The sequence below is a fragment of the Rhinatrema bivittatum genome, chromosome 1 (genome assembly GCF_901001135.1).
Source record: "Rhinatrema bivittatum chromosome 1, aRhiBiv1.1, whole genome shotgun sequence".
In the NCBI taxonomy this organism is placed as follows: Eukaryota; Metazoa; Chordata; class Amphibia; order Gymnophiona; family Rhinatrematidae; genus Rhinatrema; species Rhinatrema bivittatum.
The window spans coordinates 144,735,307-144,761,654 of record NC_042615.1 but is presented as its reverse complement, the minus strand read 5'-3'; the positions used below and the strand labels follow the sequence as shown (position 1 = coordinate 144,761,654).

Below are 26,348 nucleotides of genomic sequence, written 5' to 3'. Positions count from 1 at the left end.
CAGGCAGGTATGCCGCTCGTACCAACATCCCTTGAGACAAGGCCCAGGACCACACCTGCACCACCTTGTGACAGAGGAGAAAGATCTCGTGCCTTCCTGTTTGTTGATATACCACATCGCGACTTGGTTTTCCATCCGAATCAAGACTTCCTTGTGCAAGAAATGGTCCCGGAACACCCAGAGGGCGTAACAGATTGCTCAAAGCTCTAAAAAGTTTATCTGACAGCGGGTATCTTGAGCAGTCCAGAGACTCTGCGTGTGGAGGCCGTCCACATGGGCTCCCCAGCCCTGAGAAGAGGCGTCTGTGGTGAAGACTATTTGAGGCAGGGCAGCCTGGAAGGGAATTCCCCACTCCAAATTGGAGGGGGTTTTCCCACCTGGATAGAGATGCCCTCAGAGGTTCCATGACAGAGAGACAGGTCTCAAGGTCCTGGGAGGTTTGTTGCTACTGTGATCACAAGGTCCATTATATGCCTTTCGCATGCACAAGCGGGCGACTGGAGTAACATGGACTGAAGTTGCCAGGTGGCCCAACAGACTGAGCAGAAGGTGGGCACTCACATGCCAGCTGCTGTGCACGAATGTTGCCAATGAGGTGAGGGGCAAGAGACTGATCACGGAGCAGAAACGCTTTCATCTGGCTCCTATAAAGTCAAGTACTTCCAACATCTTATGTCGTGCATCCTCCTCCGTGAGGAGCTGAAAGGGAATAGCTTCAGCCATGGTCCTGACGAACCCTGCAAAGGAAAGGTCCACTGGGGGGTATTGACTCCTTTCCTCTGGTGGGGAAGGCTTGGAGAGGGGGGTTGCCCGAGAATTCGGATGAAGACTCCAAGGAATCACCCCCCCCCCAACGGGTCATAAGGGCCTTCTTTGTCATTAAGGCCATCGTGGGTCTTGCACGAGCGAGGCCTGTGGAGAACCCTAGCCCTGGACTCTAAATATTCGAAGGCATAGAGGGCACCACGGGAATCGACAGTCCCCCAGCGACCAGGGGCCATGGGAGACCAGAGGGCCCGGACAAAGGCTCGGGAAACAGAGGCCTCGGAAACGTGGCACTGGCCGCGTCTTCCTCCTCCTCAGATCCAATAATGGAAATTACTCCCGAGGGGGGCATTTGGTGGCCACTGGGGAACTGAAAGTCCCTCAGACACCAGTTGTGTCGGGAGGGCGCCAAGGAGGACTTCCAAACACTCGAGAAGGGGCACCAGAATAGACGGCGGAGGCTCCGGCACAGGCATGGGGACCGGGGGCGGCTCAATGCTCTGCAGAGCTTGGAGCACCGCACTCTGTACCTTGCGGACAACTCCTCCTGGAAGTCCGGTGAAGCCAGGACTGAGGGAGGGGGACGAGGCATCACCAGTGCTTCCTCTGTTCTCCGAGGAGGCACGGTGCCTGGCACTGATATCAGTGGGGAACGCCTGGGACTCCCGGGTATAACAGAGGACAGGTACTCCGAGCCATGGGGTCGCTTCGGTGGCAGTACAGCAGCCACTGGTACCGCACTGGAACCGAGCGCCCATGGCAACAGGTATCAATGCTTGTGGGATCTCCTACGGTGCTCGGCCCAGTCTTTCCCCGGTGCCGAGGAAGCGGATGATCCCGATGTTCTGGAAACCAGTGAGATCATGGAAGACTGATCACCATTCTCTTGTTCTTTTGAAGATGTAGTAGGAGGAGTAGCGAAAGGGAGTGTATCGAGTGGTTCCCCCTCGATCCCCGGGTGTCGAGGACTCCTACCATGGGTGTGGATGGAGCAGACATTTTGGAACCGAAAGGTTTCTCCATTTTGTCAAGGCATGCACGATGGCCTTTGGGGGTCATCTGGTCACACAGTTGACACCCTCGGATGTCGTGCAAGGTCCCCAGTCAGAGAAAGCAAATCTCATGAAGATCAGTGATGGACATGGGAGCACCGACGAAAGCCGGATGACACCATGGAAAATAATTGGCATGTGGTAGATGACCGGGGGCCACTGAGAAGTGGGATGCCGGGAATCAACAAAAAGGAAGGAAAATTTTTCTTTTACCTATTGCGCCAAGGCAAGGCACCAACTGTGAAGGGGGACCTGTCGATGGAACGGGAAAAATCCCTATTTAGACACAAAAAAACCTCCCAAACTGAGAAAGAAGAAGAGCTCCAAGAACTGTGAGGCAACTACACCACGGAAAAAGAGACTGAAGGGGGACCTTGTGTGGATGCACGGATAATGGCATGCTGGGCTCTATCAGATGATGTCACCCATATATGAGGACTACCATCCTGCTTGTCCTAGGAGAATGGGTAGATCAGCATACAAGATCCTTGACTTAGTTCACACAGAGCACCCTTTTCTTCCTATCTTTAACCACAAAGCTTTATAATTATCTAAATAGCTACCAATACTAGTGTGGGGGGTGCCTGAAAATCTGGCCTTCTAGATCCCTTGAGTAGCCTGCTAGACAAACCTGGCTATTTGAGTGCCTATTTCCACTAGGCCATCTAGTGGATTAGTACCAGCTTCTTGCCTGGCTTCATATATCACCAAGTGGAAATTTTGAACCTGTGGTGTTGTGAGATTCAGGAGCAGTACTACTGCTCCTGAGTTACAGGTGTATGCTCTAATTATGGAATATTCTTTCCACCTGCAGCAAAATAAATTAATTAGTTTTTACATATTCAATATATAGTGTAATAAGAAACATGGACAATTATAGTTAATTGAGTTATTTCATTCCTGTTTTGCATTGTGATAAATCTGTATGCCAAATTTACCGTTTCAGCATCCACAAAGACTGTTGGACATTCTGAGCACATCATCATCACCTCCAATGAGCTTTTGAACTTTGTTCCAATACGCTGCAAACTCTCACCCAGAAAACTGACAGAATCATGCGTTAGAGCTCCAAACTTTCTTTGAATGGTCTGAAACAAACAAAATACATTCAATTATTCAACAAAATACAATATTATTCAATTATTTTTTGTATCTTTATATTTTTCATGAAGGAGGAATCTTTTTCATTTGTTCTTTATATGGTATAGGAAACCAAAACAATGTTTAGGTCAAGTTATTTTACAAAACACTGGTGGGCCTAATAGCAGCACAATATGTTGCCATGCCAGAGATCTGTATTAAACTTATAGATCCAGTTTCTACTCATCTGTTTAGGAAGGGATAGGGATGATGTGGAGGCTGTACATGGACTAAAAGGCTATAGTGTACTGATAGTCTGCATCTGTTTGTGAAAACAATCAAGGTCCTAGGTGAACGATTCAAATTACTCATCAAGAGTTACAAGGAACCTAGCTTCAAACCTTTTACCAAAGGCTGCGATCTCAATTTAATGGCCAATAGTTCTACAGAAAGAATATATAATGCAGGAGATAAGGAACATCCTTGCCTGGCCCAGCGGACAACAAAAAATGGAACGATATTTGGCCATTCACGATAATTCTTGCTTGATGATTACTGTATAGAAGCTGAAACCATTTAACAAAAGTACCATTAATACCATATTTGCCTAAAATCCAAAACATGTACTTCCATTGTATATTACCAAATTATTTTTCAGCATCTAGGCTTACAATCATCCCTTGGCAATTTATAGATCTCTTATTCCATAAGGCATGTACTAACTTATGAATATTACAAACTCCATGTCTATCTTTCACAATGCCTACTTGATTTCTATACACTAAATCCAGGACCACTATTCTCAATCTATTAGCTAATATGGATGCTAACAATTAAATATCTATATTTATAGATTGGATGGTAACTCTAGGCTTAGTTAAATATTTGCCCTTCTTAGGAAAAACCGTAACGAAAGCTTGATTAGAATCAGAAAAAAGGATCCTGTCTGAAGAAAATATGTAACAATTTGGAGCATGGGATCCAGTATATGGTCCCTCGGTGTTTTTATAGCATTCTCCACTCAGGCCATCTAGTCCTGGGGCTTTCTTTAACTGCAAACATCTAATAGCATAATTGCGCACAAGCTGAGCTATAGGAGCATTATAGTGCTCTCTTTGCTGAGCAAACAATTGCGGTATAGCTACACTATCAAATTTGTCTCTAATATCATCTGCTGAAGCTTGTGCAGAATAAAGCTTCCTATAATAATTTAATAATACATCAGTCATATCTTTTGTTTCATGCTTAACTTCACCCACAGAGTTGCACATACTACTGGTAATGTAATATTTAGGTTGTGAACTCTTGACTAATCAACTAATACCCTATTGGCTTTATTAGCGAAATGCAACATTTTGACCCCAAAACCACAAATGGACCCTAAGATCTGTTCATACAAGAAAGGATTTAATCTTTTCTTTAAGGATTCCATAGAGACCCTATTCAGCACTGACAGACTGAACATGCTGTCTCTTAGCAAGTTGCAGCTGATGGGAAATGAGAAATTACTACTTACCTGATAATTTCCTTTTCTTTAATAAGGACAGGTGGATCGAGAACCAGTGGTTTATGTACTGCTACCAGCAGATGGAGACACAGCAAAGCTGACATTATAGTATACATATCCTTGCACTGATATCAGCCCACCAGTATTCTCTGCAAAAGCCAACTGTGGGCAAACTAACAAAACTTGATTATTAACAGATAACCAGTCCAGCACTCAGCTAACAGGAAAACATTGAGCTCAGACAAGAAGTGTAATAACTCTAGTCTAGGGACTGGAGTAACACCAGTAACCCCTGGAACACACATCCACGCAGGAGGACAACAGCACAGCCATCTGGCAGCTAAGAGCGGGAAGGTGGATGCACCTGTCCTTATTAAAGAAAAGGACATTATCAGGTAAGTAGTATTTTCTCCTCTCTTAGCAAAGGTACAGGTGGATCCAAAACCTGTGGGATGTACCAAAGCTTCTCCAGAACACCGCACAGCGCAATCGCAAAGGTTGTGCTCTCCCAGGGCTGCACATCTAGGCGGTAATGCCTGAAAAGGGTGTGTAAGGATCATGTCGCAGCTTAGCAAAAGTTGACAGGAGACAACAATCTAACCTCCACCCATGACACTGCCTGAGCCCGTGTGAAATGAGCCCTAACCTAACTAGGTAACGGCTGCTCAGCATCCACATATGTGGCTGTGACTACCTCCTTAATCTAGCGGATTATCATAGCCCGCAATGCTAGCTCGCCCTGTTTACTTCCCCCATGGAGCACAAACAGGTGATCCATCTTCCTGAGAGGTTTAGAAACCTCCAAAGACCTCAAGATATGCCTCTTGACATCCAAGGGCCTTACAGAGATGGCAGGGAAATTGACTGATTCAAGTGAAAATCGAGACCATTTTTGGCAAAAATGAAGGAACAGTACGCAGCTATTTCACCCCTGGAGTCACCTGTAGAAAGGGCTCCCGGCAAGACAAGGCCTGCAGTTCGGAAACCCTACGCGCCGAGCAAATTGCCACAAGAAACACTGTTTTTAAGGTCAGTAACCTCAAGGAAAGACTATGCATTGGTCAAAAAGTAGGACCTACCAGAAAAATCCAAAACTAAATTAAGACTTCACAAAGGCAGTATCCGCAAGAGAGAACGAAGATGTTTCATTCCTTTTAAGAAACGAGCCACATCTGGATGAGCCGACAAGAGTCCACCATTCACCTGACCTTGAAAACAGGCAAGAACTGCCACCTGTACCTTAGTGAATTAAGGGCCAACCTTTTACTCAATCCATCCTGCAAAAATTCCAAAATGAGCGGGATCTTAATTTAACGAGGAAGAACACTTTGATCTTCACACCAAGCCTCAAACACTTGCAAACCTGCACATAGGCTAAGGAAATGGAGAACTTTCTCACACTTAACAAGGTGGCAATCATCGCAGCAGAATATCCACGCTTCAGCAACCAAGCCCTCTCAAGAGCCATACCGTAAGACAAAATTGAGTCAGATCTTCATAAAGAACAGGCCCGTGCCATAGCAGATTCCTGTGAGCCGGAAACTGGAGAGGAGAGTCCACCAGAAGTCTTTGCAAATCTGCATACCACAGTCTTCTGGGCCAATCTGGTGCCACCAGAAGCACCATCCCCTTGCGACTCTCAATCCTGCGAATCATTCTGCCCAACATGGGTCACAGGGGAAAAGCATACAATAGCTTGCCCTCCAGCCACTCTTGCACGAGGGCATCAATGACCAAGGACTTTTGATCTCTCCTGTGACTGAGGAAGCAAGGAACCTTTGCATTGTGAAAAGTTGCCAGCAGGTCCAGAAACAGAAGGCCCCAGCGATCCAGTACGAGCTGGAATGCCTTGTTTGACAATTCCCATTCTCCTGGATCCAGACTCTGCTGAGAAAGTCGGCTCTTACATGGACTTTTCCCACAATGTGAGAGGCTGAGATCTCCTGAAGATGCACTTCTGCCCATTGCATAAGTTGAGCTATTTCCTGTGACACTTGCTGGCTCTTGGTTCCTCCCTGCCAATTGATGGAAGCCACTGTTGTCGCATTGTCCAACATTATCCGGACCACTTGGCCCTGCAATAGGTTGCCAAATCGCAAGCATGCCAACTGGACAGCACGGGTTTCTAGTTGATTGCTGCTCCAGAGAGACTTTTCTGTACTCTAGCGCCCTTGCACTGTCAGATCCTGACAGTGAGTACCCCAACCCTGGAGGCTCGCATCTGTTGCGAGTACTAGCCAGTCCAGTGATCTTAGGGAAACTCCCTTTCTTAGATGATCCGCTTGCAACTACCTTGCAGGTTTTTGCAGATCTCCATCGGTAGGTGGAGCCGAATTGAATATTCCTGAGAATGAGAGTTCCAATGAGACAGCATAGTGCTTTGAAGAGGATGCATATGCACGCCTGTCCCCACAGCACCATCTCCAGGGTTGCCGCCATCAAACTGAGTACCTGTAGATAAGACACACTGTCTGATGTATTGTATTCATCAACAGACGCACCTGCGCCATCAGCTTCTGAATGCAGCACTCCGGCAGAAACACTCTGCCCTTCTTTGTGTCAAACCAAACACTGAAATACTCCAGTGACTGTGATGGCTGAAGATGGCTCTTGGCGAGGTTCACCATCCAAACTAGCTCCTGCAACAAGAATATCATCTTGCACGAAACCCAAAGGTTGTCTCTTCCAGACTCTTGGCTCGAATCAGCCAGTCATCTAAGTATGGGTGTACCAGAATCCCATCCTTTCTTGGCTCTGCCACTACTACCACCATAACCTTGGAAAAAGTTCTGGGTGTGGTGGTCAAACTAAAAGGTAGTGCTTGAAGCTGATAACTTCCCAAAATCGCGAAACGCAGAAATCATTGTTGCTTTAGCCAGATGGGAATATGAAGGTATGCCTCGGACAAGACCAGAGACGTCAGAAACTCCCCCAACTGTACTGCCATTTTCACTAAGCATAAGGTTTCCATGCGAAAACGAGTCACCCGTAAATGAAGGTTGATCCCCTTGAGATCTAGGATGGGGTAAAAAGAGCCCTCTTCTTGGGTACAACGAAATAAATGGAATATTGGCCTGTATTTTCTTGAGACGTGGGCAATGGAACCACAGCCTGCAGACTGAGGAGTCTTGACTACATACACTCCACTGCCTGTCTCTTCTATGGAGAACTGCAGGGAGATACCAGGAAAACATCCCAAGGGAGACTGTGAAACTCTGTGCATAGCTATCTCTTATCACTTCCAGAACCCACTGGTCTGATGTGATCTTGACCCACCTGCAATAAAAAAGAGAGGCGACCCCTTATCTCCTGTTCCCAGGGGGTGGATTAGCACACCTTCATTGGGAGGCTCTACTACCCAAGCCTGTGCCCCCGTCTGGGCTGCCTGGGACAAAAGGACTAAGACCTATTCAAAAGTCGAATCCTCTGAAAGGCCGCTCCCTCTGTAGGGTTGAAAATGTCTGAACCCCCTGTTATGACCCCTCGTGCTGGAGGAGCGCGGCATCTGTTTCTTATCCTCTGGTAACTGAGGAACCTGGAGCTCACCCCCACTTATTTGCCACTTTCTCTAGCTTGCTCCCAAACAAGAGCGAGCCTTTAAAGGGCAATTTTGTAAGGTTAGACTTAGAGGTTAGACTTGTATCGGCCAACCAATTTCTCAGCCATAGCTGATGCCTGGCCGCTATTACAGAAGCCACTTCTCTAGCTGAAGTGCGAACCAAATTGCAACCCACATCTGCCAAAAAGGTGGCTGCTGGTTCCATCACTGCCCTAGAATTCACACCAGATTGATCGATCTCCTGAGAGAGAAGTAAACAAGAGTGAGCCACCAGGGCCACTGCTTCAAAAGCCTGCTTAAGGATAGCCTCTATTTTCCTATTCTGTGCATCCTTCAAGGCTGCTCTCCCTTCTACAGAGATAGTCCGCTTGGTAATGGCATACACAAGTGTATCCTTCAGAAAGCACAATTGCTCTCTTGCAGAGAAATCCAGGGGGTACAGACCTTCCAAGGCTTGTCACCCTTTAAAATTAGCTTCCGGGGTGCCCCCATTCAAGATCAATCAATTCTTGAATGGCCTCTATAATAGGGAAGAAATAAGAGGCATTTCATGTTTATTTTTACTTTTACGCTTATTTTTTATTGCACGTTAATTAACTGCTTTTATATTTCTAGATGTAACTTTTTAACCTCTTTTATTACTATGCTTTATATATTTTATTGTAAACAGATGTGATGTTCCAACGAATGTCGGTATAAAAAAAGCAAATAAATAAAAATAAAGAGGCTTTATGCAGAGAAATCAAAATAGAATCTTTCTTTGGCTCAGACATGGATTCAGCCCCCAGTACTCCCAGCATCTTCAGTATCTGGAAAATCAGAGCCGGTAACTCATAAGAACATAAGATATGCCCATACAGGGTCAGACCGAGGGTCCATCAAGCCCAGTATCCTGTTTCCAACAGTGGGCAATCCAAGTCACATGTACCCAAAGATTAGATAAATCACAAGCTACTATTGCATATTAATTACCATAATAGCAGTTTATGGCTTTTTCCTCTAGGAACTTATCGAAACCTTTTTTAAAACCAGTTACACTAACTGCTGTAACCACATCCTCTGGCAATGAATTCCAGAGCTTAACTATGTGCTGAAAAAAAAAAAGAATTTTCTTCTATTTGTTTTAAACGAGCTACTTGCTAACTTCATGGAGTGCCCCCTAGTCCTATTATCTGAGAGAGTAAATAACCGATTTACATTAACTTGTTAAGAACATAAGAACATAAGAAATTGCCATGCTGGGTCAGACCAAGGGTCCATCAAGCCCAGCATCCTGTTTCCAACAGAGGCCAAACCAGGCCACAAGAACCTGGCAATTATCCAAACACTAAGAAGATCCCATGCTACTGATGCAATTAATAGCAGTGGCTATTCCCTAAGTAAACTTGATTAATAGCCGTTAATGGACTTCTCCTCCAAGAACGTATCCAAACCTTTTTTGAAACCAGCTACACTAACTGCACTAACCACATCCTCTGGCAACAAATTCCAGAGGTTTATTGTGTGTTGAGTGGAAAAGAATTTTCTCTGATTAGTTTTAAATGTGCTACTTGCTAACTTCATGGAATGCCCACTAGTCCTTCTATTATTCGAAAGTGTAAATAACCGAGTCACATCTACTCATTTAAGACCTCTCATGATCTTAAAGACCTCTATCATATCCCCCCTCAGCCGTCTCTTCTCCAAGCTAACCTCTTCAGCCTTTCCTCATAGGGGAGCTGTTCCATCCCCTTTATCATTTTGGTTGCCGTTCTCTGTACCTTCTGCATCGCAACTATATCTTTTTTGAGATGCAGCGACCAGAATTGTACACAGTATTCAAGGTGTGGTCTCACCATGGAGCGATATAGAGGCATTAAGACATTTTCCGTTTTATTAACCATTCCCTTCCTAATAATCCCTAACATTCTGTTTGCTTTCATGATTCTGTAGGCCTCTATCATATCCCTCCTCAATAATCTCTTCTCCAAAATAAACAGCCCTAACTTCCTTAGCCTTTCCTTTTAGTGCAGCTGCTCCATGCCACTTATTTTGGTCGCCCTTCTCTGCACTTTCTCCAGTGCAAGTATATCTTTTTTGAGATGCGGTCTCACCATGGAGCAATACAGAGGCATTATTGCATCCATTGTTTTATTTGCCAATCCCTTCTTAATAAATTCATAACATTGTTTGCTTTTTTGAACACCACAGCACACTGGGCCAAAGATTTCAATGTATTATCCACTATGATGCCTAGATCTCTTTCCTGGGTGTTAACTCCTAAGATAGAACCTAACATTGTGTAACTACAGCAAGGGTTATTTTTCCCTATATGCATCACTTTGCACTTGTCCACGTTAAATTGTATCTGCTATTTGGAAGACCAATCTTCCAGTTTCCTGCAATTTATCACAATCCACTTGAGATTTTACTACTCTGCATATTTTTGTGTCATCTGCAAATTTGATCACCTCACTTGTTGCACCCCTTTCCAGATCATTTATAAATATATTAAAAAGCAATGGCCAAGTATGGATCCCTGACGCACTCCATTGTTTATCTTTTTTCACCGTGAAAGCAGACCATTTAATTCTATTCTGTTTCCTGTCTTTTTACCAGTTTGCAGTCCTCAAAAGGACATCACCTCCTATGCCATGACTTTTTAATTTTCTTAGAAGCCTCTCATGTGGGACTTTATCAAACGCCTTCTGAAAATCCAAATACACCACATCTACAGATTCACCTTTGTCCACATGTTTATTCACTCCTTCAAAAAAAAAATAAAAAAATGTAGATTTGTGAGGCAAGACTTCCTTTGGGTAAATCTATGCTGGCTGTGTCCCATTAAACCATGCCTATCTAAATATTTTGTAATTTTATTCTTTGTAACAGTTTCCAAGATTTTTCCTGGTGTGTCTGACTTTAGTGCCAGACAGACATGGTTTAATGGACACAGCCAACAGGGATTTACCCAAGGGAAGTCTTGTAAGGGTGTACAAGGTAGGCCTGTTGAGAAATAACGCTCCTCGGCGAAGTCCGGTAGTAGCAAGGAACTGATAAAGATAAACTGATGTGGGCATTCAAGCAAAAAAAAAAAAAAAGTCACTGGAATATGAAGAGAAAAGGCTTTTCATTTTCAATGATTTGTCAAAGTTTCAGAGGCCTACAGAGCTTTAACCCCTGAAGGTTCTGAACTTTTTCACAAAAAAATGAAATTTCATTTGCAGTTTCCGGCTAAAAAGTTTTTTCTAATGGCAAAGTGATTTTTCTGAAGTCAAAAGATCAAGCTCAGTGTTTTCTGGATTCCTTTTGAAGCGCTATTAATTTGTGAGAGCAAAGTAGTTTGTTTTTATAGATTATGTTTTCTTTTTAATCTCAGTGCCCTTTATTGAACATTTTAGATGAGAGAAAGTGACTGCCTATGTCATTATACTGAGGTTCCTTTTTTGAATAAGAAGCCATTAGTATATTAAAACTGGATTTGGTTGCTTTCATTATGCAGCAGGATCTGACTGACAAATAATGTCCTGTGTTATAACTTGTAAAAAAGTGGTTGTTCAATGTGTTGTGTTTGTCTTGTAACATAACCTTTGAATTCAGCTGCCTTTATTGATCCCAAATTGCATTAATGACCAAATTGTGTTTCTGCTTTTCTTTCCATTTGGTACTTGGGTGATGCGTTATCCAATGGCTGCAAGATTTACAACTGATGTTTTTTCTTGTGAAGATCATTTTGTCAACAAGTCTGCACATTGGGCTTGGGTGTCTGTTTTTATTAAGCAAACATTTGGGTATAAACTAGTGTGTATATGCTAACAGACTGATGTTTTGTTTTTGTTTTTTCCCCTGGGCTGATTCAAAGGTGTACTTTGTCTTCAGTTTTTAGGCCTGACATGAAAGACTAACACTCTAACGATGGAGTATTTTTTTCGGTGGATGCTCGTTTTTGTGCATCACCCATTGGAGGGATGACTGCCTTTTTTTTTTTTGTCTTTCCTTTCTTATTACCGCACCATTAAATGATCTAGTTTCCTTCTAGCTTATAATTCTTGAACTCCTGTTAATGTTTGATGTCCATAATGGAAGCATTAAGAGTTTTGGATTGTTTTCCTTTTATTCATAGAGGGGCAGATTTTCAAAGGCTACGCGCGTAACCTGAAAAAATCTGCCCCTAGGCATGCCGAGCCTATTTTGCATAGGCTCGGCGGCGCGCGCAAGCCCCGGGATGCGCGTATGCCCCGGGGCTTCGGAAAAGGGGCGGGTCAAGGGGCATGGTGGTGGTCCAGGGGTGGGTCTGGGGGCGTGACGGCGGTTCGGGGGCGGGGCCGAATCCTCCAGCACAGCGGCCTGTGCTAGAGGATGGCGAGCCGGCGTGCGCAAGTTATGCCTGTCTCGGGCAGGCGTAACTTTTGAAATAAAGGTGGGGGGGACGATTTAGTTAGGGCTGGGGGGTGGGTTAGATAGGGGAAGGGAGGAGAAGGTGGGGGGGCCTGAAAAAAAGTTCCCTCCGAGGCCGCTCCAATTTCGGCTAGACCCCGCTCTCAGACTTGGTCTTGTTCACCACGTGATAGGCCACGGCGGTGCCCTCTTTAGTTATGTTGGTTTGTGCTTGTGTGCCCTGCTGTGCATCCAGGTTGGGCACCTAGTTATGCCCATAGCAGTGCCTACTAGGGTGCTCAGTTGTGCATGTTCATATACGAACACACTTATTTTCGCACACTCTCTGGTGGGAGCTCAGTTTGTGCGCTTCTCAAGGCACAGCGTTGACTGCCTCATTTTTTGAGGCTCTAAATTTTGGGCTCCTAGTTTTTGCAGCGTGAATACAGCTGGGTGCACTCTTATGAGATGCCTATTGGGGTGTATTGGCAGACTGATGGGATCCATAGCAAAAAAGCTTAAGTGACTTGCCCTTTGTGTTAATTGTCATATTGGGGCACCACAGCCTGGTGTTCCCTCTAACTTGTGTCAGTGCTGTTTGGAGGCTCAGGGAGAATTGCTTCTGTCTGATTTTACTAAGTCCGATTCTTCCCAGCCTGGTGCGGGAATGGAAAAAGAGCTGCCAGAGGTGTTGCCCGATTTTGGCGCTCCCCTAACTGGTTCGTCAGTTGGGGAAGGTAGTTCAATGGGTGCAGGTCCGATGCCTCCTGGTTTTGGCATGGATCTCTCTGCCTTTTCTTGGATAAATTTTTTTCAAGAGTAGGAAGACAAGGGAGGAGTTGCTCAGGGCTATTGAGATTTTGGAAAAGAAACATAAACAATGGGGAGGGTGGCGCACATTAAGAGATCTCGATAAAAAGCGAAATGAATTACGTATTTTACTGGACGGTGAAATATTGGATAAGCTGGACAGGAATCGGGGGTTCCGCTTTCTAGAAGGGAATAAGCCGGGACGCTTTCTGGCCAGGCAGTTAAAACAACAGATAGCCCAGAGCACGATCTTTAAAATTAAAGACCCCAAGGGAACCTGTATACTGGATAATGAAGGCATCCGGAATAGGTTTGCCCAATTTTACACTGAGCTATATTCAGCGGGGCCTCGGGTCCGACCGGAGCGAATTGAGGCCTATTTGCAGGAGACCCAGATGCCCACTTTAACAGCAACCCAATCCCGAATTTTAGATATGCATATCACCAAGGGGGAGATTTCTGATGCTATTAAAGACCTCAAACCCTTTAAAGCGCCCGGTTTAGATGGCTTTACTGGCCTTTTTTACAAGAAATTTCAGGATCTTTTGATCCCCCGGTTGCAGGTAGTTTACAATGATTTGCTCACTACCCACGTCTTGCCCACTACTATGGAGCTGGCCGGCATTACGGTGATCCCTAAGCCGGGGAAGGATAAGTCTGTGTGTGGCTCCTATAGACCCATCTCCCTCCTGAATTTGGACCTGAAGATACTGGCTAAGGTCTTGGCCCATAGGTTGAATATGGTAATACAGGAGCTGATACACCCGGATCAAGCGGGGTTTATCCCGGGTAGACAAGCCGGAGACAATATTAGAAAAGTGGTCAACTTAATATGGACTGCGCGAAAGTCTAACACTCCGGCTGTGTTAATAGGAATTGATGCCGAAAAGGCATTCGATAGGGTGGACTGGGATTTCCTGTTTGGAGTGCTGCGGAAGGTGGGGATAGGGGACAATTTTCGGGCCTGGCTTGCAGCAATGTACAGGTCTCCCCAGGCCTGCATAAAAATCAATGGCTCTTACTCACCTAGTTTTGCCTTGGGTCGAGGCACTCGACAAGGGTGTCCCCTGTCTCCGCTGCTTTTTGCACTGTTCATGGAACCCTTTGCGGCCAGGGTGCGCCAAAATCAGGATATTAGAGGTATAGCGAGTGGGGGAGTTCAGTATAAGATCTCACTATTTGCAGATGACATCTTATTTTCTATTGCACAACCACAGTTGACTTTGCCCATTTTGGTACGGGAAATGGAGGGCTTTAGTACTATATCGGGATTCAAGGTCAATATGACAAAAACGGAAATCTTGAACCTTACGCTTACGGAAGCCCAGAGACTTGGCATACAAGCCCATTTTCCATTTAAATGGGCCATCAAGGGCTTAAAATATCTAGGTATTACGCTCACTGAAGACTGGAAACAGTTGTTTTCCTTAAATTATGTACCTTTGATGCTAAAAACAGCAAGGGATCTAGAGATTTGGAGCCCCTACCGGCTCTCTTGGTTGGGGAGGGTGGCCACCATTAAAATGACGGTGCTCCCGCGTTGGCTTTATTTTTTTCAGACCCTACCCATAGAACTACCCACTACTTTTCTGAAAAGATTACATACTAGGATATTTCACTTTATTTGGAAACGGCGGCCACCCCGCATTACTAGACAGGTCCTCCACAAAGCCCGGGAGGAGGGGGGACTGGCGGTTCCGGATTTTGGCAAGTACTATTCTGCCGCCCAATTACGGGTGCTACCGGAATGGGTGGGGGGAAAGGAATTGAAACAATGGGCCAAGATTGAACAAGAGACGGGAAACGGGGTGCCATTATCGCATCAAGTATGGGGGATGCCTAGGACAACCAAGATTGCGCCCACGGTTAATCCATTCACGCAGGTGACACTAAGGCTATGGCAGAAGTCCAGAGTGCGCCTAACCGGGTCGTTCCTGGTCTCACCCCTGTTGCCCATTGGTCTATATAAGTCTAATCAGTGGGTCCTGGGTGCGGGTGGACCGGAAGATCGATGGGGGAAATGGGGACTCTGGTATTTTGGACAATTGATAAAGGATAAACAACTGAGAACTTTTCGGGACTTACAAATCCACTATGGCCTACCTGAGACAGAGTCTTATTATTATTTACAACTAAGGCATTGTATGTTGGACTTACCCCAGCGGGATGATGTGCTTAGAGACAAAACGTCCTTTGAAGCTATGTGCTGTGCCTCTGCGGGCCTGAAGGGGAATATTTCCAATATCTACATTTGGTTGGGGGCTTCAGAGGGCTCGACAGCTCGTTATCAGCGGGAGTGGGAAGGGGAATTGCAACTCAACTGGTCTGCTACGCAATGGAAGCAATGTTTTGGATTTTTGCTACGACATTCCATTTCGGCGAATATATTGGAAACTAACTATAAAGTGCTGACCAGATGGTATCTCACACCCGTTAAGTTACATAAAATCTACCCCACCCAAGGGGCGCAGTGCTGGAGGCACTGTGGTCACGAGGGGACTTTTATTCATGTATGGTGGAGTTGTCCCAAGCTTGTGCCTTTTTGGAGACAGGTACAGGCTATGATACATCAAATGCTGAACATCAGCTTGGTACTGATACCAGCAGTATGCCTGCTGTCCGCATACCCGGACTCATGGAATGCGTTGAAACGGACTTTAATTCATCATATCCTTTGTGCGGCACGACAGGAGGTGGCGGCTTGGTGGCGGTCCACTGGGGTACCGACGGTGAATACTATGTCACATAGACTTTGGCAGATGCACTGCTGGCATTATCTTCGGGCACAACAACTCGATAAGATGGAGAAACATGTTTCGATTTGGGAACCCTATCTCCGTTGGTATAAGGACTTGTGAGTGTGATGTGACACTGGGACTGAGGAGATGTACCTCACAGCTAATGGAGGACTGACCCGGGGCTGGGGTTACCGGAGGTAGTTTTGAGAAGATCTCAGGGGAATATGAGAGGGAAGATAGGTTGTGCTGTGTAGTAGGATTGGAAGTGTCGATCCACACTGTCTATGTAGCGATACTATTTAGCGGGGGAGGGAGGGGATGGGAGTACTAGGGAACAAGGGGGGGTGGAGTGGGGGTATAATAAAATGGAGGCACTCAAATATTTTCTTTATAGTTTATTGTTCAATGTTTAATTGTTTTGACATCAATTCATGATACTGTAGTGTTTATTATACAATGTGCCAATAAAAATTTTAAATAAAAAAAAAAAAAAAAATTTTTTTCAATGACTGCAGTCCTTTCTACAGGTGCAGTCCTTGACCCCGGCCAATATTAACAGGTCAGGATCACAGGCTGTGGATTCCTGCACACCTGGTGCTGCTGTTAATTGTCGGAGTATTCCTCGATCTGCTGTGGGTCTCCCTGATATGAACCCAGATAGCATGGACGATGAAGCCAATCCTTACTCTCCAGAGGATGGAGAAATTCCTCTGGGATTGGAGCTATATAGAACTATGTTGCGTTTCTTTCATAGCACCTTGCTGGTGCCTGAAAAGAATCGGTAAGTACTGCTTAAGGAAATTTTTAAAGCTTAAAAGTATTGGGGAGAAGTAAACTACTGGGGTATTTTATTTAGAGTGTCTGGGAATAGCTAATCAAAGGGCAGGCAAAAACCAGGAGTTTCTGTGCTTTTATTTCCCAACACTTCCACCCCTCTCCCACCCGGCCCTAGCATTAAACTTTCAAAAGGGAAACTTTGATAAAATAAGAATAGTAAAAAAAAAAAATTGAAAGATGCAGCTACAAAAGTAAGAAGTATGCAACAGACGTGGACACTGTTAAAAAAAAAAAAAAAACCATCTTAGAAGCGCAGTCCATAAGTATTCCATGCATTAAGGTGGAAGGAAGTTCAAACGATTGCTAGCATGGCTAAAAAGGGAGGTGAAAGAGGATATTTTAGCCAAAATATCTTCATTCAAAAATTGAAAGAAGGATCTCAGAAGAAAATAGGATAAAGCATAAGTATTGGCAAGTTAAATATAAGACATTAATTACACAGGCTAAGAGAAAATTTGAAAAAAAATTGGCCACAGAGGCAAAAACTCAAAATAAAAACTTTAAAAAATATATGCGAAGCAGAAAGATTGCGAAGGAGTTGGTTAGACCATTAGATGATCCAGGGGTTAAAGGGGCACTTAGGGAAGATAAGGCCATCAGGGAACAAAAATGTCTTTGCTTCGGTGTTTACTGGAGAGGAGGTTAGGGAGATATCTGTTCTGGAGATGGTTTTCAAAGGTAATGATTCAGATGAACTGAACTAAATCACAGTGAACCTGGAAGATGTGGTAGGCCAGAATGACAAACTGAAGAGTAGCAAATCACCTGGTCTGGAAGTCTCAAATTTCATTTTTTAGTTATTTCAATTAATTTGTAACCTATCATTAAAATCATCCGTTATACCTGAAGATTGGAAGATGGCCATTGTAACCCAGATATTTAAAAAGGGCTACAGGGGTGATCCGGGAAACTATAGACCAGTGAGCCCGACTTCAGTGCTGTGAAAAATCGTGGAAACTATTATAAAGAATAAAATCACAAAACATTTAGATGGACATGGTTAAATGGGACCCAAGGGAAGCCCTGCCTCACAAATCTACATTTTCTTTGAAGGGGGAGAATAAACATGTGGACAAAGATGACTCAGTAGATGTGGTATATTTGGATTTTCAAAAGGCGTTCGACAAAGTCCTGCATAAGAGGTTTCTAAGAAAAATAAAAAGTCATGGGACAAAAGGCAACGTCCTTTTGAGGATTATAAGCTGTTTAAAAGACAGGAAAGAGAGTAGGATTAAATGGTCTGTTTTCACAGTGGAAAAAGGTAAATAGGGCGGTGTAGTCGTGTCCTGCGACATCTGACCCTGTCCACAAGTGCCCACCATAGTGACAGCACCTGCAGGGCCAATAGTGCTCTCATGCTCACCAACAATGGATCACATCAAGGGCAACAAACGACACTGCACCCAGGGTTTCAATGGTATTTAACTGTGTTTTGATCAGTTCAATGGTATTATAGCACCATCTCCGGTGCCACAGGCACCTGTGGACATTGACAGCCCGGCGGCACTGATAGAAACCCCAGGGCTCAAAGAATCGATGGACTGGCGGCAACCAAGGATGCTAGGGATGGCTGCAGGCAGAGGCTGTGCAGCCCCAGCATGTCTCATCGGTGCCCAAATGAACAGATGATTGCCATCATCATCAACAGTTTTCCTCTGCTCACCTATCCGTTCGAAGGCATCAATGTTGCGAGCTCGATGGCATCCCTCGCCAGCAGCTATGGCTGACAATAGCCTCGCTAGCACTCTTTAGCACCAGTGGTGCACGAACCCAGGTGGGGTCTCTGATCCCCCTGATCCCAGCAGCTCAGGCACCTGAGATCATCTGCATCCGTGCCAAAATCCATAGGCCAATGATGGGACACTGCAAGAGGCATCCGGGACACTGCAAGAAGCATCCAGACCACTGTGTCTGGATGCCTCAGCTTCCCGGGGTGCCTTGAGTGGATGACTACCTCGGCGCTCGATCTGTCCAAGGCTGAAACCCCTGTCATCCGAGGGCTTCAGAAGCACTCGAGGGCTCTCAAGAGCCCTGGCAGTTGATGGCCTCGAGGATGTCCAGGGCACTCAACGGTGATCCCAGTGCCTCATTAATGGTGCTCTACCTCATTGAGTATGGCAACGAATGGCATCACGGCCAATATGCACGATGGCCTCCATGGCGGTCCTGCACCTCGACTACATAGATGGCAAAAAGGCAGCTCCACACCACGAGAGCCTTAATGCTAGAGGGTGGCCACGGCATCAAGGTCATGTACCTCGACCGCATCGAGTGTGGCCACACACGCACCTCGATAGGATCGAGGGTGTCGATGGCCTCGATGGTATAGAAGGCAGCTCAGATGGCATCAAGGGGGATCATGGCGCTTGATGACAGCCCTGATCTCTGTCACTAGAGGTCGATGCAACTACTCTGCCACATAGAGACCCAAGGTGCTCGATGACTCTGATACATTGAGACCATGCCTACAGCACAGAAGGCCCTTATGGCATTGAGGGCAGTATGCTCCTCGATGGCATCAAGGGTGCTCTGGCACCTTGACGGTATCCAGGGTGACCATGGCACTCAATGGCAGTCCTGGTCCCTGACACGGTCCTGACATAGACGTGTAAAATCAACGATGCGCTGGTCACAGATGTGCACAGGCAACCGTTACTGGGCATGGCATCGAAGGTGCGGCATCAAGCTGCATGCCCAGGCTCCTGCTCACCTTCTCTTTCAAGGAGGCTGCACTGCCATCACAAGCAAGGAGGAGGAGTAGTTACATTGTCCAGGGATCCTGCCCGTAGAGACTATTTCTTTGGATGTGGGGAGGATGAGCTCTCCCCCCACAAGAACATTGTGGACCTCAATCTCTTCCCTGTCTGAACCTCCATCAATACCAATCAATTGGTAAAATGACATGGAACTCCTGACTGGGTAGAACTCATGCCAGTCCCCAGGCTCAGCGGCCTACATGGATTCCCCATGGACTGCATTCAGTCAGTCCTGCCAGCACATGACAAAGGTACAAAAACAGACAGAGCAAGAGGACACAGATATTAAATACTATATCTGCAGTTTAGTAAGCCCTTTTTGCATACGTTTCCAACCTAACTCAAATCAATGCACCTGACATATCACTTAACCAAGCTCAAGCAAAAGCAGATGAACTAGCCCTCTTCTTCAGTAATAAAGTCTCTAACCTCCTAACACAGCTGACTCCTAATGCTGGTTCACCTGCCAGCACATATTTCCACCCTAACAAAGACATATCCCTCCACTCCCTCGAACCCATCACATCTTCAGAGATCCAAACAGTACTGAAAAAAATGAAACCTTCGCCACATCCCTTTGACCAAATTCTGTCCAAGCTGCTTCTTCTAATTCCGGACACCATCGCCAAAACTCTAGTGGACATCATTAACTGTTCTTTATCCCAAGGTTTCTATCCAGACGACCTTAAACTGGTATCCAAAACACTCCTTAAGAAACCTAACTTGGACCCCAAAGATCCCAACAGCTTCCGCCCAATCTCCAACCTCCCATTCATTGCCAAGGTCATGAAAAATTAGTTAACACACAACTATCGGACTACATTGAAGATCACAAAATTCTGTTCCCTACTCAATATGGATTCCGAAAAGCTTCAAGTACCGAATCCCTACTCATCTCCCTGACAGACTACCTCATCATGGGCCTCGATAAAGGTCAGGCCTTCTTATTGATCCTATTGGACCTCTTGGCAGCATTTGATACCATTAATCACTCCATACTACTAAATCAGCTTGCGAACATCAGCATTACAGGAACTGCACTGGCCTGGTTCAAAACATTCCTAGGGAATAGAGGCTTCAAGGTCAAAATCCACGGCAAAGAATTTCACCGTTACCCTTCCTCACTAGGAGTTCCTCAGGGCTCCTCCCTCTCACCCACACTCTTCAACATTTACCTTCTTCCACTTTGCCAGTTGTTAACCAAATTGAACCTAAAACACTTCTTATACGCCAATAATATCCAGATCGTGATCCCCCTTAAAGAATCCATCACAAAAACACTAGAATTTTGGGAAAACTTTTTCAAGAAATCAACTGCCTCCTCACCAGCTTAAACTTAATACTAAATTCTTCAAAAAGCGAATTCCTTCTCATTTCCCCGGAAAACAGTAATATCACCACAACCCCACCAGCCAACTGCAAATCTCACAAGTAAGAGACTTAGGAGTTATTATAGATAATCTGCTAAACCTAAAATCATTTATTAACCAAACAACTAAAGACTGTTTTCATAAACTACATGTCCTAAAAAGAATAAAACCACTCATTTTCATGATTACAGAACAGTTCTGCAAGCAATAATCTTCTCTAAGATAGACTACTGTAACGCTATCATATTAGGTCTCCCCTCATCTCACACCAAACCTCTTCAGATGGTCCAAAACATGGCAGCCAGAATACTGACAAACACAAGGAGAAGAGACCACATATCTCCCATCCTCAAAGACTTACATTGGTTGCCAATTCACTACAGAATCATACATAAGTCCATCACCACCATCTACAAAGCTATCCATCGCCTTGCTCCCCTCAATCTACAAATACCACTCAAAAAACATTCCTCCTCCAGACCCATCAGAGAGGCTTACAGAGAATATCTACATGTACCACACTCCAAAGCCTCTCAACATATAATCTTAAGAGACCGGGCCTTCTCCACAGCAGGACCACTGCTATGGAACTCCATTCCACCGGATTTGCGACAGAAACCTTGCCTTCTAACTTTCAGAAAAAGGCTCAAAACGTGGTTGTTTAAGCAAGCCTTTCCGGACCCTAACTGATCCTTAATTCTCCAACAACCACAGGCAGGCATCACTAGTTCATTTGTAACTTACTGCTATCTATGTTAAATTGCTATCGTCTTTTTCTTCTACTCCCAGTTCGGAACACCCCTGTTTTATTGTAACTTCAGTATTTCTCCGCACATGTTAAAGTGTTACTGTATCTTCATTTTTTTCACCCCCTGTTAAATGTAAACCAGCATGATGCGATCCATATCGCGAATGCCGGTATAGAAAAACACTAAATAAAATAAATAAAATAAATAATAGACTCTGCCAGACTGTACAGCAACTAAAGTCTGTCATGCGGCTGGAAAATAGTGGAAAGAAGAGGAAAAAGGAAAATAAAATAAAATAAAACTACCATAAGGGAAAGGAAAGAAAAACAATTGCAGCTCTAGAAAAAAACCTGATTACTGTGAAACACATGGCTCCTGCGACCACATGGGTCCGTGGAAAAAAAGACTGAGGGACTCTACCTAGGGGACAGGGCGATGACTACAGCTGCACATGCTCAGTAGGGCATGTTTAAAAGTTCTAGAATCTTTGAGACGAACGTTCCAGACAGAGGCTCCATCCAATGTCACCACCCATGTGTAAGGACTGCTTGTCCTGGAGAATATGTATCTGCCAATATCCATTATCTTAACTTTTTAAAAAAGAGAAATACATAAATAAAAATGCACACAAGGTGTAATAAAATTGCACTGTCAAATTTACATCTCTTAAACTTAAATGGACTGTGCATGTCACTAACAGACTGTCAGAAACTGAGAAAACAGTTTTGAAAAAAGTATTTGCAATATACCAATCAGACAGATTCAAAGTATCAATGTACCACTGACCTGAAATAACCTAGAGAACACATGAAAAGTATAGACCGCACAAGATCCATCAGTTTCTGACAGCATCTGATTGACATGGCAGCGCCAGGCTTCTTCTTCATCATCATATGTTGCTGGTTGGAAAGCTGCCAATATGGCAGAAAGAAAAGGTGATGGTGGTGGTGATGCTTGGACTTCTGAGAAGCCATCCTGGTCTCCCTCATCTTGGCTGGAAATAAAACAAGTAATGGTAAGTAAATGAGATAGTGATTTTGAAAATGAAAAGAAATAGCCTAATTTTGATCAATTTAGTTTGTTCTTGCAACAAAATCTATGATTAGAAACATAATTTTTTAAAGTAAACTCTATTGTGAATATATGAACAGCACAATACATTTTTATACTTACATAACTTCCTTCTTCAAAAGAGAACTCAGCAGTTCACAATATAATAATCAAAATACAATAAAACCTATCAAAATATTATAAAATTAACAAATGCAATTTAAAAAACCCAATACCAACACATTCTCCAATCACAATCCCCTTTCTTACTAAAGGCAGATGTGAACACACAATTCTAAAATACTATGTGATGTTGAGGAACTAAAGATTAAAAATAGTTAGTGTGTATATAGATATATATATATCTACATACACACACAAAAATACTTACGGCCTAAAATATCCCATAAGCCTTATAAAACAAGCAGAATAAATATACTTTATAGGATTCCTCCTTGCAAAAGGGGAAGACATTTTTATGTACATTCAGAAAAAATCAAGAAGAAGAAATGTAATGAAACATATAAGCCACTTCTTTGCTAGCTGATACCAGCAAATGCAAGCCACCAGCATCTGCATGCACAACACACTTCGGCATGTCTTGAGAACAATCCAAGAGCTTTGCTGCAGTACAGCAATTTTTTTTAATTATCTTAAGTAATATCTATATGTGGAATGGGAATGGACTAGAATGCATCTGCTTTCATGGACAATCAGTTTAACTGGCTTTTGCTCAAATAATGTCCGGTGGAAGTACTTTCCACCATGCATCAATATGTTTGACAGTGTAGTTACTTAGAAGACAAATTAATCAATGCTCATACTTGGAGTCACAAATTGAATATACAGGACCTTCTGTTTTATTACAAGGGATAATGTATTTTGTCACACACATTGTTCTTATTTTCAGAATTAGTATACTCACTATATTCCATTAATATAATAAGAAACAGGGAAACTTTCTGCTTAGTATTTCCTTTGCTATATTACTTCATCCTGGTACTTACCCTGACACTATCTGATAACATGATTGCAAAATGCCTGTAAATTATAAACAAACAATTCTTTAAAGCATAGAAATGAAATTACAGTAGAAGTCGCCTAGAAAATAGGAGCCCATAATAAAATTTCGATTTAACAAAGAACTAAAACATGAACTTGCTAACTCAGTTACTAGTAATCTGAAACCTGTCATTGAAACAGCCATGATTTCTGACTCGAAGGTGGCCAATGTGATGCTGATTTAAAAAAAAAAAAAAAAAAAAAAAAAAGGTCTCTGGGGTGATCTGGGAAATTATACACTGATGAGCCAGACATTGGTGCAAGGCAAAATGGTAGAAGCCTTTCTTAAAAACAAAATCACTGGCCATATAGACAGACATGGCTTAATGGAGAGGAGTCAACATGGTTTTAGTAAGGGGAAATCTAGTCTTACCAATTTTTTTGGAGTTGTAAACAAACATGTAGATAAAGGTGAGCCAGTTGATATAGTGAATTTGGATTTTCAGAAGGCGTTTGACAAAGTCCTTCATGAGAGGCTTCTAAGGAAACTAAAAAGTCATGGGATAGGAGGTGGTGTCTTTTCATGGATTACAAACTGGTTAAAAGACAGGAAACAGAGAAGGATTAAATGGTCAATTTTGTCAGTGGAAAAGGGTAAACAGTGGAGTGCAAAAGGGATCTGTACTTGGACAGATGCTTTTCAATATATTTATAAATGATCTGGAAAGGAATATGATGAGTGAAAATCAAATTTGCAGATGATACAAAATTATTCAGATGTTAAATCACAAGCGGATTGTGCTAACTTGCAGGACCACCTTGTGAGACTGGAAGATTGGGCATCCAAATGGCAGATGAAATTGAATGTGGACAAGTGCAAGGTGATGTATATAGGAAAAAATAATTCATGCTGTAGTTAAACAATGTTAGGTTCCATATTAGGAGCTACCACCCAGGAAAAAGATCTAGGCGTCATAGTGGATAATACAATGAAATCATCAGCTCAATGTGCTGCAGCAGTCAAAAAAGAAAACAGAATGTTAGGAATTATTAGGAAGAGAATGGTGAATAAAATAGAAAATGTCATAATGCCTCTATATTGCTCCATGGTGAGACCGCACCTTAAGTACTGGATACAATTCTGGTCGCCGCATCTCAAAAAAGATATAGTTGCGATGGAGAAGGTACAGATATCATGTTTCAGTTACTAGCAGGACATCTAATTTCCACTGTATTATGCTGTCAAAAAGCAATTGTTCTTTATGCTTTATACAACTAGAGTTTACATAACCATTGATAGATGTTTTACATAGTTAAAAGCTTCCCTTTTTAAAGAGACTAATCCTGCTCTCTTGGCAGCTAGCCTCTTGTGACAAGATAATCCAGCATACTTACCCCTCCCCAAAGCCACTGGTATTTGAGTTATTGGCATACTGCAAGTATTAGGAAGATCACTAGCAATAAATTTGAGAAATTGAGATCATACCCAACATAACCTGGCTTAATAGTGAAGTTCATTTCTGTCAAGTTATGCATGAAAAAAACCACATTTTGAGACATTACTCCGCAAAATAGAAAATCTTGAAGCACAGCAAGTGAAAAGTATCTCGTTTCACCAGTGTCTACTATTCCCAACAGAAATACCTTAAAGCAAGATCCACTGCGATTGAATCCTTTCTATCATGAGTTTTTAATTCACCACCCAAATTTGAAATTGCTTTTCTAAAATCTCAATTTTTGCAAATTTGTTTACTCTATGCACCTCCAAGCCTATTGGAACTTAATGCGTCACCTTTAATTGAATTTTTTGTCAGTAACCTAAACTTGGATACTCCGACTATCATATCTGGGGACTTCAACTTACATGTTGATAAAGACCCATTATCTCACAACTGTGAGGCTTTCTTAAATTCAATGTCGGCATTAGGCTTTCAACAAATAGTGAATCAAGCGACTCATAATGCAGGGCACACTTTAGATTTGATATTTATAAATTCATATATTGATAGCTCTCACAGTCCAACAATTACCGTATTTTTCGTTCCATAAGACACACCTGACCATAAGACGCACCTAGGATTCAGAGGGGGAAAATTAAAAAAAAAAAATGGTGTGCTAAACCGGCTCTGTTCATCTTATGGAGCAAATTAAGGGAGTGATTACAATTTTTTTGTCCCCATTTCGTTTTCGGGTCTGGGGAGGGCCATTTCAGTCCATTCCCCAGATCAGAAAACTTTTATCGTTCTCTTTCTGTGGGAAACACCCCCCCCCCTAAAAAAAAAAAAACCCCATCCCAACCCTTTACATTTAATTAACTACAACCCCCCAACCTCCTGACCCCCCCCCCTCCCAAGACCTGCCAAAAGTCCCTGGTGGTCCAGCGGGGGTCCGGGAGCGATCTCCAGCACTTGGGCAGTCGGCTGCCAGTAATCAAAATGGCTCTGACGGCCCTTTGCCCTTACTATGTCACAGGGGCCAACCAATGGCACTGGTAACCCCTGTGACATAGTAAGAGCAAAGGGCCATCGGCGCCATTTTGATTACTGGCAGCCGATGGTGCAAGTGCAGGGGATCGCTCCCGGACCTCCGCTGGACCACCAGGGACTTTTGGCAGGTCTTGGGGGTTCAGGAGTGTGGGGGGTTGTAGTTAGTTTTTTTTTATATTTGCTCTATAAGACGCACAGACATTTTCCCCCCACTTTTGGGGAAAAAAAAGT

At 43.7% G+C, this 26,348-nt stretch overlaps 1 protein-coding gene across 11 annotated transcripts in view; it reads right to left on the bottom strand.

The window, feature by feature from the left end:
- Window positions 1-26,348, bottom strand: part of FRYL (FRY like transcription coactivator) — a 978,233-nt gene that overhangs the window by 30,052 nt on the left and 921,833 nt on the right. For all 11 annotated transcript variants that reach the window (XM_029588005.1, XM_029588013.1, XM_029587996.1 and 8 more), the window contains 2 exons: window positions 22,366-22,573; window positions 2,756-2,905 (listed from right to left, as the gene is read on the bottom strand). In XM_029588005.1, the coding sequence (XP_029443865.1) occupies window positions 2,756-2,905; window positions 22,366-22,573 (358 nt within the window). The remainder of the gene's footprint in view (window positions 1-2,755; window positions 2,906-22,365; window positions 22,574-26,348) is intronic.